This window comes from Anopheles moucheti, chromosome 3 (genome assembly GCF_943734755.1).
Source record: "Anopheles moucheti chromosome 3, idAnoMoucSN_F20_07, whole genome shotgun sequence".
NCBI classification, from domain to species: Eukaryota; Metazoa; Arthropoda; class Insecta; order Diptera; family Culicidae; genus Anopheles; species Anopheles moucheti.
The window spans coordinates 29,605,908-29,619,334 of NC_069141.1; the positions used below are offsets into that span (position 1 = coordinate 29,605,908).

Genomic DNA, 13,427 nt, shown 5'->3' on the forward strand with positions numbered 1-13,427 from the left:
AAAATAGTTGAGACTAGAAAAATACAATAAAGTAACAACGAATAACTAATGGTTTGACAGAGAATATTGTACAGGAATTTCTAAATTCGAGATCAAAAATAAATATATAATTATGAACGTATGTCCGTGCGCCAGCGCACTGTGCGGAACGCTGAACGTTTTAACGAAAGTCACATTTGTAGTGTTCAGTGCGCGAGCGCTCAGTTTGACAGCAGCACCACGTGGGAATCGGCATTGTTTACAATAACAAAACCCCCCGTTCGACGAATGTGCGATCAAAAGGTTTTGAATTTAATTCCACTAATTAGACCTCAATTCATTGCATTCGATAGGCGAATCGTTTGGAACCCCGTGTGCTGTGAGAGTGAAAATCAGTTTGCAGTTAAAAGGAAATGAATCATCGGAGATTCCGCGTATGGATTGTGGTGAGTCGTGCGATGCGAAAATGAGACGGAACGCGCATCGCTAGCGCAGCATGTGTGCGTAGAATCCGGAGTGGTTGGTTTGGCGAAGTGGGGTTAAGACTGTGCTTCATAGGATCATTTCTATAGGCAAGTTTTCACCTCTACCTTTCCGAAAGTAGAGCTATTCCAACCCACGATGATGAGCGGCAGTGGCTGTCCTGGAGCGTGAAACTGTCGGACCCGACTGCGTCTCTGACGTGTCGATCTGTACTTGATGATCGTATCCTTTCCAAAGGGCAGACACATTCTGAGTGGTTGTTTTCAATTACCTTTTCATCTCTACACGACGCTGAGTCATATGGGCGGCTGTATACAATGATAAATGTTTAACGAAGAGGAAATTTTCTCTCATGATCAAAAGGGTGTTATCTCAGAGAGCGATTTTAATAATTACAAATGATGTAGGATTTGCTAAATGAATGATTTGCGATGTGTCATTGAGAGAGTAATCAGCGGAGAAACAATCCCTTTGGTGGCCCCGGGCGGATTTATATTTATACAACATTGCGTGTGTATGCATTAGTACAAAAACGAGCGACAGACCCTGTCTCCTTACTTTGATAATTCACCTTGGAACCACCTGTGCTTTGTTAATTCACCTAGGGTAAGGGTATCAAGCGTGGAAAGTAAGAGCGTCATCCATGTGTAAGAATAAAAAGCTCTTTTCGATACAGTGTCATCTGTGTGTAAGAATGATAAGCTGGTTTCGATAGAGTGTCATCTATTGAATCGAATTGTCGAATTGTGAGAGCAAGATCGGCTGCCGACGCTAAATGCGAGCACCGCGTGATAAGACAGGTATGCGAAAGAGGGAGGGGATTCTTCTCCTTGAAGAGAGCGATGGTGTGCGTTGCAGGGTTCGCGTCGTATGTATTGACAAGTCCAGCTCGGTGTTGCTTTGTTCGGGAAAGGTTATATGCGTTGACAAGTTCGGTAGAGCTATCGAATGACCGTCAAATGTTGTTGCTGGCAACGATAATTTGCCAATGACTATATTATAGTATATTATATGAGATATAAAGGACAATTATATGAGATAACAAAACGAGCCAAACAACATCACGCTGAACATGTCAATATAGTCCCCAAAAACCCTGCAATAACAGCCAACGTATTAGAAACTCTTCTATCACGCGCAATGATAACACGTGAGAGCGGATCAGCAATATGCATACTGGAGGGGAATTGATGTCAGCTCCTGTTTTGGATGCTCTCTTGGTGTCGAAAATCTGAAAACATCCCGTTTTGTATGGAATTTCGTATCAGCCGACGGTACGCAGCTGATTATCTCAGTTGCCCACACACGCTACACAAAACCACACAAGGCGATCATACCGAAGAGCAAACAGTTCCCCTCGCCTGAGTAAAATGTGGATACAGATCACACACGCTACCCATAGCCACACACGGCGATCGTATCGCTCGAATGATGAGAGCGAGATCGGCTGCCGATGCTAAATGCGAGCACCGCGAGATAATCCTCCCACGTGATAAGCCAGGTATGCGAATGAGGGAGGGGATTCTTCATCTTGAAGAGAGCGATGGTGTGCGTTGCAGGGTTCGCGTCGTATGTATTGACAACTCCAGCTCGGTGTTGCTTTGTTCGGGAAAGGTTATATGCGTTGACAAGTTCGGTAGAGCTATGGAATGACCGTCAAATGTTGTTGCTGGCAACGATAACTTGCCAATGACTATATTATATTATATTATATGAGATATAAAGGACAATTATATGAGATAACAAAACGAACCAAACAACATCGCGCTGAACATGTCAATGTAGTCCCCAAAAACCCTGCAATAATAGCCAACGTGAGAGAAACTCTTCTATCACGGGCAATGTTAACACGCGTGAGCGGATCAGCAATATGCATACCGGAGGGGAATTGATGTTACCTCCTGTTTTGGATGCTCTCTTGGTGTAGGAAACCTGAAAACAGCCCGTTTTGTATGGAATTTCGTATCAACCACCGGTACGCAGCTGATTATCTCAGTTGCCACACACACGCAACACAAAACCACACAAGGCGATCATACCGAAGAGCAAACAGTTCCCCTCGCCTAGGTAAAATGTGGATACAGATCACACACGCTACACATAGCCACACACGGCGATCGTATCGCTCGAATGGTGAGAGCGAGATCGGCTGCCGATGCTAAATGCGAGCATCGCGTGATAAGACTCTCGCGTGATAAGCCAGGTATGCGAAAGAGGGAGGGGATTCTTCATCTTGAAGAGAGCGATGGTGTGCGTTGCAGGGTTGGCGTCGTATGTATTGACAAGTCCAGCTCGGTGTTGCTTTGTTCGGGAAAGGTTATATGCGTTGACAAGTTCGGTAGAGCTATCGAATGACCGTCAAATGTTGTTTCTGGCAACGAAAACTTGCCAATGACTATATTATATTACATTATATGAGATATTTGAGACAATTATATGAGATAACAAAACGAACCAAACAACATCGCGCTGAACATGTCAATGTAGTCCCCAAAAACCCTGCAATAATAGCCAACGTGAGAGAAACTCTTCTATCACGGGCAATGTTAACACGCGTGAGCGGATCAGCAATATGCATACCGGAGGGGAATTGATGTTACCTCCTGTTTTGGATGCTCTCTTGGTGTAGGAAACCTGAAAACAGCCCGTTTTGTATGGAATTTCGTATCAACCACCGGTACGCAGCTGATTATCTCAGTTGCCACACACACGCAACACAAAACCACACAAGGCGATCATACCGAAGAGCAAACAGTTCCCCTCGCCTAGGTAAAATGTGGATACAGATCACACACGCTACACATAGCCACACACGGCGATCGTATCGCTCGAATGGTGAGAGCGAGATCGGCTGCCGATGCTAAATGCGAGCATCGCGTGATAAGACTCTCGCGTGATAAGCCAGGTATGCGAAAGAGGGAGGGGATTCTTCATCTTGAAGAGAGCGATGGTGTGCGTTGCAGGGTTGGCGTCGTATGTATTGACAAGTCCAGCTCGGTGTTGCTTTGTTCGGGAAAGGTTATATGCGTTGACAAGTTCGGTAGAGCTATCGAATGACCGTCAAATGTTGTTTCTGGCAACGAAAACTTGCCAATGACTATATTATATTACATTATATGAGATATTTGAGACAATTATATGAGATAACAAAACGAACCAAACAACATCGCGCTGAACATGTCAATGTAGTCCCCAAAAACCCTGCAATAATAGCCAACGTGAGAGAAACTCTTCTATCACGGGCAATGTTAACACGCGTGAGCGGATCAGCAATATGCATACCGGAGGGGAATTGATGTTACCTCCTGTTTTGGATGCTCTCTTGGTGTAGGAAACCTGAAAACAGCCCGTTTTGTATGGAATTTCGTATCAACCACCGGTACGCAGCTGATTATCTCAGTTGCCACACACACGCAACACAAAACCACACAAGGCGATCATACCGAAGAGCAAACAGTTCCCCTCGCCTAGGTAAAATGTGGATACAGATCACACACGCTACACATAGCCACACACGGCGATCGTATCGCTCGAATGGTGAGAGCGAGATCGGCTGCCGATGCTAAATGCGAGCATCGCGTGATAAGACTCCCACGTGATAAGCCAGGTATGCGAATGAGGGAGGGGATTCTTCATCTTGAAGAGAGCGATGGTGTGCGTTGCAGGGTTCGCGTCGTATGTATTGACAACTCCAGCTCGGTGTTGCTTTGTTCGGGAAAGGTTATATGCGTTGACAAGTTCGGTAGAGCTATGGAATGACCGTCAAATGTTGTTGCTGGCAACGATAACTTGCCAATGACTATATTATATTATATTATATGAGATATAAAGGACAATTATATGAGATACCAAAACGAGCCAAACAACATCACGCTGAACATGTCAATGTAGTCCCCAAAAACCCTGTAATAATAGCCAACGTGAGAGAAACTCTCCTATCACGCGCAATGATAACACGTGAGAGCGGATCAGCAATATGCATACTGGAGGGGAATTGATGTCAGCTCCTGTTTTGGATGCTCTCTTGGTGTAGGAAATCTGAAAACGGCCGGTTTTGTATGAAATTTCGGATCAGCCGACGACGACGGCAATTTTTTATGGAATTTCGAACACGCATTTTTTTCATCGACTGGTGGAGATTTAAACGCTTGCGCAAGACACGAAAATAATGTGCGTGGAACGAACGACATGGTGAGGATGGAGTTCATAAAACAGAATGTTCAAAAATAACCACGTTCATCAAATAATACACCCCCATTATACTTACGTATTGTTTTATCAATAAAAATACTTTCGGATGGTACTTATTGCGAAACGAAAACCGCGAATTTAAGAGTCGAAAGACAATAATTAATTTGCATTGCTGTTAGTATTTTCAGTTTGGTTTTATTTGTTTTGTTGGTTTCATTTGCGCGACAGGAACCGACTCTTGCACCGGGACTATCATAGGAAAATTGGACAAATGTGGTTGCAGATCATTTCAAGGGCCTCAATGCCCCCCCCCCCCCCCCTTCTTCGTCGTTTTTAAAATTAGAGGCCCCAACTATAATTCCGCCCTGGGCCTCCATCCAAGGGGATTGATCCTCCACTGCTGAGGATTCATGAATCTTCGGAATAGAGATTTAGATTCATTCATTCAGTGCAAAAATTCGTTCAGATTCATGAATCTCAATCTGAAATACCCAACACTAGCTACAAATGATCACGCGCTGACAGTCATAATCAGACCCTTGCCAAACACTGATTTACTAAACAAATGTTCAAGCACGCATCAAGAATACTAATGGTTCCCTGTTCTCTACACTGCTTCGTCGATCATCTTCTTCACAGCACGCCGCACAATCTTGCCGGACGGTGTCATCGGAAATCCGTCGACGAACCGTACGCCACCGCGCAGTCGTTTGAAATCCGTCACCAGCCCATCCACGTGCCGTACAATGTCTTCTGCCCGCAGCACACTGCCAGGTTTGCGCTCCACGACCGCCATCGGCAGATCGGTCGATCCGTCCGGCGATGGAATGCCGATTACACACACCTGCTTCACACCGTCCATCTTCTGTATGATGCCCTCCAGATCGGACGGTGACACCTGGAAGTTGTTGTACTTGATGATGTCTTTGATGCGATCGATCACGTGCAGACTGCCATCGGCGTCCATGTACCCGATGTCACCGCTCCGGAAGAATCCATCCTCCGTAAGGGCATTCTTCGTGGCTTCCTCGTTGTAAAGGTAACCCTGGAAATAGGAACACCAGCAGAACCACTCATTTGCTGCTATTGCTTTTGGGCGCTACGGATCTGTTCGGTCCTACCAGAAACATGTACCGATGGCGCAACAGAAGCTCGCCGGATGTGCCCGGTCCAACTACTCGCCCATCCTCATCCACCACCCGGCACTCAACGTTCGTTGTAAGTGGACCAACGGAACCGGGCTTTACCGTGACGTCGTTACGCGTGATAAACCCGATCTCCGAACTGCCATAGATGGAACGGGTGTGTCCATTGGGAAGCAGTTTCTGGAGTCGTAGAATTAATTCCGCCGGAACCATGGAGCCTCCGAGTGACCACTGTCGTACGCTGCTAAGGTCCGCCGTTGGGAGCCGAGGATGTGCGAGCAAGGCGGACACGTAGGACGGTGGTGTGAACAGATTCTCGATGCGATACTTCTCGATCAGATCCAACAGAAGATCCGGCTGGCAGGGTTTGCTTGTGAGGACACGCGGACGACTGTGGAACAGGGATGTCATCACGGCAAAGATACCGGTGGCCCAGAACAGTGAGCTAAAGTTAAAGATGGGTCCATCGGAAACGTCCCTGCAATTGGATTGGAATGAACGATGTAGTGATTGGAGTGCATTAAAATTCGGTCTCATTTGTGCAACTTACGTGGAAAACACCATTCCATCCACAAAGTGTGCATGCGAAAGACAAACGCCCTTGGGCAGTCCGGTTGTGCCGGAAGAGCACAGAACCATCGCGAGTAGTTTGGTGGCATCGCCGAGATATTCCGGACGGAAACATAACTCACCCTCGATCGGTTCCAACAGCTCGTCGACCGATCGGACACCCTTCCCGTCCGCCTTCCCCGTCACGAACAGTTGAACCTTCGAACGGATTGCATTCTGGGCGGCTTCTGCGACCACCTCCCTGTTGGCCGGATCACAGAACACCAGTGCGGATTGCGTTTGCTTCATCATGTGCTCGAAGTCGTCCCTGCCGAAGATGGGTGCGAGTGGATTGACGGCCAACCCTAGCACCCAACAGCCGATCAACACCGGCACCACATTCTCCCCGTTTCCACAGGCAAGACTCACAAAGTCACCACGTTTGTAACCGAGGCGGCGAAGATGCAGCGCCACGCGTATAATGCGCAGCCTCATCTCACCGCAAGTTGTCTTCCGACCGGTGTCCGCATTGATCTGTATCACACGATCAGGGCAGCGGGCCAACGAATCGAGCACGATACGGCCAATGCCGGCCGCAGGATTTAACACCGACGGTAACCGCTCACCGTACCAAAGCTTCTGCTCACCATCGTACACACTTTGGGCACTAACATGTTCCATTCCGTTTCTAATTGTAGCAAAACACACACACGACGGACGAGCAGTTGTTGACGAAGTTCGGGGGAATAACTCCTACCGACGGACACGGTTGCAGGCAGACTGATCATCAGATCGTGGCGGATGGGAATATTCAATCCATCACGGAGAGTTTGTACATACAGACCCATACAGACAAATCTGTACGCAAATTTGCTTATCAGTCGTATATAGATAGGGGCACAAACAATCGGGCACACTATAGTGTGCAAGTCATCCCTTTGTACAGTAATAGTCATATTTACATACAGGCTTCCACATCACAGCGTGCGTAGTACTTGACGCAGGGTCAAAGGTATGTTTCTCCTCCCCTACGGTGGTGTTTGATTGATATCAATTTGCATGCCTTACATAATCAAAGTCACCCATGGAAGAGAGTGAGAAGGAGCAATAGTAATGACGATTTGTAAATGCTACTGTACTTCCCCTACTAAGCAAATGTGTTTGTGTCGTACTAACTACGTTGTTGTACAATCATAGTAGGCTATCAAGAGATGAATGGTAGCGCAATTATGGCGAGCGATTGCTGCTTGTTTACGTCATGATAAAGGTTTTTTTTTGTTTTAGTAGGAGAAAGCACTAATGATATATTGCAACAATAAACTGTTGTACTGGCTGCTTCTAGCTGTTACACCGTTCGTGCAGTATTTGATTAGTGATAATCGTTGCAATGAAGAGATGATTTTGTATTTCTGCTACGACTGTGATAAAAGATTGTTGTGAATAGAAACAACAATTGTGAATATTTTGCTACCATTCTGTATCATTGCTTCAATACAAATCAACGAATATCTACATATCCGATTTTTTTGTGCCAAAAATATAACAGAATATTAAGTGACGAGCAGAAAAAGACACGGATCAAACTAAACCTCTCTATCGCGCAATTAAAAATTAACTAACTAATCCTTCTCAATATAACTTAATAATACACCAAAACAAATGGTGAACTAATTTTCATCGTATCATCGATTTTCGTATATTATATCTTTGATAACCGCAGTTCGCTTCGTACACAACTTCGCTTGTGGGTTTCTTTTGCTGATCGATCGCGTGTCGCATACACAAATGGGTGTGTTTCAGTGTGTACATCAGTTCATCGATCGCAGTACATCGTAAAACCACATTCCCTCTCTATTGCAGAACGCACAATAAACGAAACAAACCAATAGGGCGGGGTAAGAAGACAACATGGGAGATAGATTGTTTTTTTTTCTCTATATACTTTGTTTGCTTGGTTTGTGTGGGAGCGCAGAAGGGGAAGTTATCGCTAAAGGTACTACGATTTAATCTACTTGTTTCCTTCCTTCTATTGTTCACTCTTTTTGTGTTTTGTCCACCTTGCTTCACATACACCTGATAACGTTTTGTTTTTCATCTATACCTTCTGTATATTATTTGTTTGTGTTAATATTTGAAAGTGAGGGATAGAAGGATAGCAATTTTGTAACGGAGTTTGTTATTGATTTTGTGTAATTATTTCAACATTGGCTCATCTGCTATACTAGATACTTTGTTAAATATTTGTTTTGGGTGATGTTACCTTTACTTTTTTTTGCTTTGTTACTTGTGTTTGCATCTGTTTTTAATACAATCTCTCTCTCTCTGCTATACTACTCTAGGTGTTTACTATAAACTGTCGATACTTTAACGTTTTACGATTTTGCTGCACTGTTTGCTTTTTCTTTTCTTTGTGTAGTGTTATTATAAACTCGAGAGCTTTCATGTTTCTTTAATGCTAAATGTTAGTTATGTGTATTTTTATCTGTCTGTTTCTCTAACTAGGAGCGGGAGTTGAGTTTTTTTGTTTTAATTTATGAGGTTAGCCTCGGTTTCTGCCAAAACCGTTTGCGTCCCACTCCGCACAAAAGACACGATGATCCGTACAATCTACCCACTGTACTACTGTATCCAACTATAGGTACGAGACAAAGAGAGAAGGTTTTGCAGTGGTGCAGTGGCTCTGTTGTTTTGCGGGATGTGGGATACACTTGTTGGGGGGATGTTGGTGGTGGTGGTGCTGCTGCTGCTGCGTGCTGGTAATTGTTTGCTGCTATGTGTTATACTATGTCTGTGCAAATACATTTAATTCTCTGCTTGCTTACACACCGGCCTTTTATGGCATATTTAATGGATGCACTCGACTATGGAACAGCAAGAGCAATCAATCTAACTCGGCACTCCCGATTGGAAATTACTGACCACTTTTGGCATGTATTTTTTTCGTTTTGTTCACGATACCGACACTCGATAACATGGTAAAACATAATAATTGTCACTTTTGCTATCTGTTTGCTCTATTTTCCTGGTGCCTCTTATGCTAATGTACTCCTTTCCTTCATGAGACTAAATCGAGCTGTTTTGTTGCTTCTAACAATCAAAATACTAACAAAAAGGGTGTGTGGAATAGTTAGGAACTACCATATTTCCCTTCGATTAGGTATGTGGGACTGTACTGAATAGTTGTTCTCAAGGATTTGTGACTGTAGCAATTTAAGGGGAAAAAGTAGGAACTGAAAACAGTACAAAAAGATTGCAACAATTAACAAAATACTGCGTACGACAAAACCTAAACTCGAGCTTCTTTAAGGATCAATGCATTGATGAAGATGATTAAAAAAATATACATACGTACATTTATGGTACCAGTCCAGAAAGTGTAACAGTTTCATCTCAAAATTTTGCCTCTTTTAAACAAATCAAACATACCATGCCTGATGGAGTTCCCGTTTTACATGGTACATTATGAAGCCTTACACGTTTAAAGCTAAAATAAACATACATAACCATTCTAAAACTTAAACGCCCGGGGAGATGATTCTGTTACACGCGCGCTTGCCATATTTAAAGCCCTCTTAAAAACAATTTATCTTTGCTAAATCAAAATAGTTTTTTAACCACATTCACACACACTGTACGAACTATAGCGGGATATCGATTGTTAACTGTGTGTGCCTTAGGCAAACAAACAAAAAACACGAGACGGTACTGTGAGGGAACTTAAAGAAAACTAAGAGCACAAATTATGTACATGTAATTGAATGTAGCTTGCACATGAAACAGAGAAGCTTCCCAATTATACACTCGACTTAAAACGGATCACAATGTAACCGATGCGTTCGGTTTGTTTTACTTTTTTGCTATACGCTAAACAAAAACGTACTGCCTTTGTGTTTTTGCACCACTATCAATTACGTCCTATTGCCTTATCTTGTACAGGTAAACACAGAGGATAATTCTGAGCAAAAACTAAATATACTGCTAGTAAGCTTTCTTTTTCCCACGCGTCCTAATACAACAGAAAAATAAACAATAGCGCCGGCTTGAGATTGCGTTCCTCAGAAAATTTGTCTAATATATAGCCACTAGTTACTATTATTATGCTACAAACATTTACAACATTACGTGGCGTGGCGTTGGCCTCCATTTTAGATCACACTGGAGGAAAACTTTTCAAACGTGGCCTGATCGATGGTTTCCCTACGGCGGGGTAGCGTACCGCTGGCAGAGAACGGCGCCGGATCGGTACAGCCGAGGCTGGTCAGCAGCTCGACCAGCGCCGTCGTCGTTTCCACGTTTACGTGATGGGGCGAGTTGGTTGCCTGTTTGGCTGCGGCCAGCGAGTTGGCCGCCTTGGCGAACGTTAAACACGAGCGGCCTTCGCTATCAACGTGCTTTAGGTTGGCGTGGTGCTAAATAAAAGAAACGAAGAAATACAATAAGTCAATGGGATTCTTCCAAGGAATAAGAGCCTTCTACCTACCCATATCAGTAGCTGCGAGATGGCGAGATTACCAATTGCACAGGCCAACAGTAATGGCGTCCGGAGATCACGGTTGCTAGCGGTCGAGTTGATATGCTCATTCGATGCGTTCGCTAGCAGGATGATGATGGATTTCATGTCCGAACGCACAACGGCTTCGCACAGCTGTTGACCGATCGGCGGTGATGGGTTAAAGTGGGGCAGAAAATCTTTGCCCTCGTACTTGCTTCGTATCCACGCTTCCTTCTCCTCCCGGGAGCTTGCCGGTGTCGGTTTCACCCGTCCGCGTGTGTTTGCCTCCCACACCGAGTTCGCTAAGCTGTTGCCGATCGCTAGCATCACGCTCAAATGTCCGGGACTGTCAATAGAATAGAAAGCCATTAGTATCTCGTTTATTTGCAGCGTATGATGAAAATGCTGTCGCTACTTACGGCCATTCGTCCAAACCCAACGATCGCACTTTGCTGATGTGCGAGCCCAAGTTTCGATGCACGCCCGAACACTCGATGCACATCAAAACACCCAGATTCAAGCTGGCCCATTCAGGATCTACAAAAGAAAAAGAAATACAAAACAGTTAGGATTTTTAATTCTACATTCGGAGCATTGCTACGGCAGGGTTTTACAAGTAAAATCTTTCCCTGCAATGTACTTACTTGGTGAGTCACAGTCAACGCAGTAACCGTTGCCCGGTACGCGGCTCCGGATCGATTGCATCGAGGCGATATCGCTTGGATTGAGCGGTTTCGATTTGGACGACTCAATGCCCTGCAAGCTCTTGAAGATTTCCTGCTCTATCACCGAAACCCACTCGTCCCGTTCCTCCGAATTGGACGCCTCAAAGTGCCACTGCTTGTTATCCAGCGATACGATGTAGAACTCGAACCCGTCGGAATCTGTTATCATAGCGGGAAGATAAAAGAACATTCCCAATTAGTAACGACGTATGGATGTTGGACATGCCATCAACTTACCATCATATTCACTGTTCTTCCCCACACCACTGCTCTTCATGCGCCGGTGACGTTTCTTTACGTTTGGCGTTTGAGCATCGATCTTGCTACCACCACCGGTACCGCCTGCGTTGCTACTGTCACATCCAAGGAAGCCCTGGGAGTTGCTGCTACTGATCACGATACCTTCGTCGCCGCTGGTTTGCGAGTTTGATTTGACCGGTTCGCGCAACGTATCGAACACCGTTATCAGGGCCTTCTCCGTGCACTTGCGATCCTTGGCAAGCGAAAGACCTCCTATACCCTCGGTAAGCCCGTTACTACCTCCCGCCTGCCCATTTGAACCGTTCGTACCGTTGCTGGACGCTTGGGCGGCAGCAGCAGCCGCAGCTGTTAGTGCACTGTTCGTGATGATGGACTTCGTACCGCGCGGCTTCTGCCCCGGTACCTTCACCGTAACGTACTGCAGCGATACCTCCTTCCCGTGCACGTCCTCCATGTAGTCGTGCAGGGACGGATGGTACGTGAGCCGCCCATCATCGCACAACGTGACGTACTTTTTCTTCCACTCCTTGTTGAGCGATTTGCTGCTGCGCTTGTACAGATAGCCTTGCTTGATCGGGATGGCCCGGCCCGAACCGAGCTCACCGTTCTTGATCTTTTCCTGCTGCTGTTGCTCCTTCTTCGAGGACGACGGGATGAAAAGGTTCGATCTTCGGCGGCTCTTGCGCGACGTGGTCGGTGTCGACGTCGGTGTTGGCAACTCTTTGCCATCTTTGCCATCCTTACCACTGCCCGTACCACCGCCACTGCTGCTACTATCCTTCGCGGACAGTCCGAGTGGTTGCAGCGTATCGGTTGGTCCGGCCGAAACGGGATGCGTCGGTGGGACAAACTTGGCAATGTTGTTGTTTTCGTTCGTCATTGCCAGCAGTGCCTGCTGGGATGTGCCGTGCGAGATCGTTCCCCACTTCTGTGCACTGCCGCCGTTCGCACCGACCGCGTGGTGATGCTGTGCCACCTCGGCATTGATCAGCTCCTGGCTGATTTTGATCGGAATGTGATGGCTCGAGGCGGACAGGACGTGATGCCGATGGGGCAGTGTCATCGTGCCGCCGGTTTGATGGTTCTGTGGATGCTGCTGATGACTGGGCGATGAGTTGTTGCCAAGCGTTAGACCACCAGTCGGTCCGGGATTGGCCGCACCACCGGAATACCCATTCGTGGGGCTAGGAACTGACGGGTGAAAGCTGGCCACACCGAGCCGCGTACCTTGCGGTGTGGTGGGACGCGAATTGGTTGGCGTTATCGTGGAACCGGTCGAGAGACGCTGCTGGACGATCTTCTGACAGGCTGCAATAAGGCGACAGATGGAACGAAACGAAAGAGAGAAAATAAAGGGAAATTATCATTACACGCATAATGGGTCTTGCGTTGTGTTGTCACAGGCAGATGTTCTTGCCGTTGCGAAAGCACTCTGTCTTTCTCTGTGTATGTGTGGGTAACTCGTTTTCTCCGAGGATGCACAATCCTCGGGTAATGCAACGCGAATAATTACAGTATCTTCTGTAGAAAGGCATGCTGCTGGTGGACGTTGTTTGCGGTTTGGGTGTTGTAGCTGCAGCAGCGTGGCGACCGTCACCAACC

General features: G+C 46.0%; 2 protein-coding genes and 1 non-coding gene across 4 annotated transcripts in view; 1 reads left to right on the forward strand and 2 right to left on the reverse strand.

The window, feature by feature from the left end:
- The first annotated feature begins 520 nt into the window (after positions 1-520).
- Positions 521-720, forward strand: LOC128306105 (small nucleolar RNA U3). Its single transcript, XR_008287533.1, has one exon. It is a non-coding gene; the product is annotated as a small nucleolar RNA U3 (small nucleolar RNA).
- Positions 721-4,830: 4,110 nt separating this feature from the next.
- Positions 4,831-7,109, reverse strand: LOC128301548 (acyl-CoA synthetase 7-like). Its single transcript, XM_053038097.1, has 3 exons — positions 6,349-7,109; positions 5,775-6,276; positions 4,831-5,698 (listed from the first exon to the last, which is right to left on the reverse strand). Exons 1-3 carry the CDS (start codon positions 7,026-7,028, stop codon positions 5,261-5,263), a joined length of 1,620 nt encoding a protein of 539 aa, XP_052894057.1. The 5' UTR covers positions 7,029-7,109; the 3' UTR covers positions 4,831-5,260.
- Positions 7,110-7,807: 698 nt separating this feature from the next.
- The window catches only part of LOC128301696 (centaurin-gamma-1A), a 137,896-nt gene continuing 132,276 nt past the window's right edge, over positions 7,808-13,427 (reverse strand). For both annotated transcript variants that reach the window (XM_053038289.1, XM_053038290.1), the window contains exons 5-9: positions 11,802-13,133; positions 11,484-11,723; positions 11,259-11,376; positions 10,828-11,185; positions 7,808-10,756 (exon numbers count right to left, since the gene is read on the reverse strand). In XM_053038289.1, coding sequence (XP_052894249.1) covers positions 10,493-10,756; positions 10,828-11,185; positions 11,259-11,376; positions 11,484-11,723; positions 11,802-13,133 — 2,312 coding nt within the window. In that variant the 3' untranslated portion in view covers positions 7,808-10,492. The remainder of the gene's footprint in view (positions 10,757-10,827; positions 11,186-11,258; positions 11,377-11,483; positions 11,724-11,801; positions 13,134-13,427) is intronic.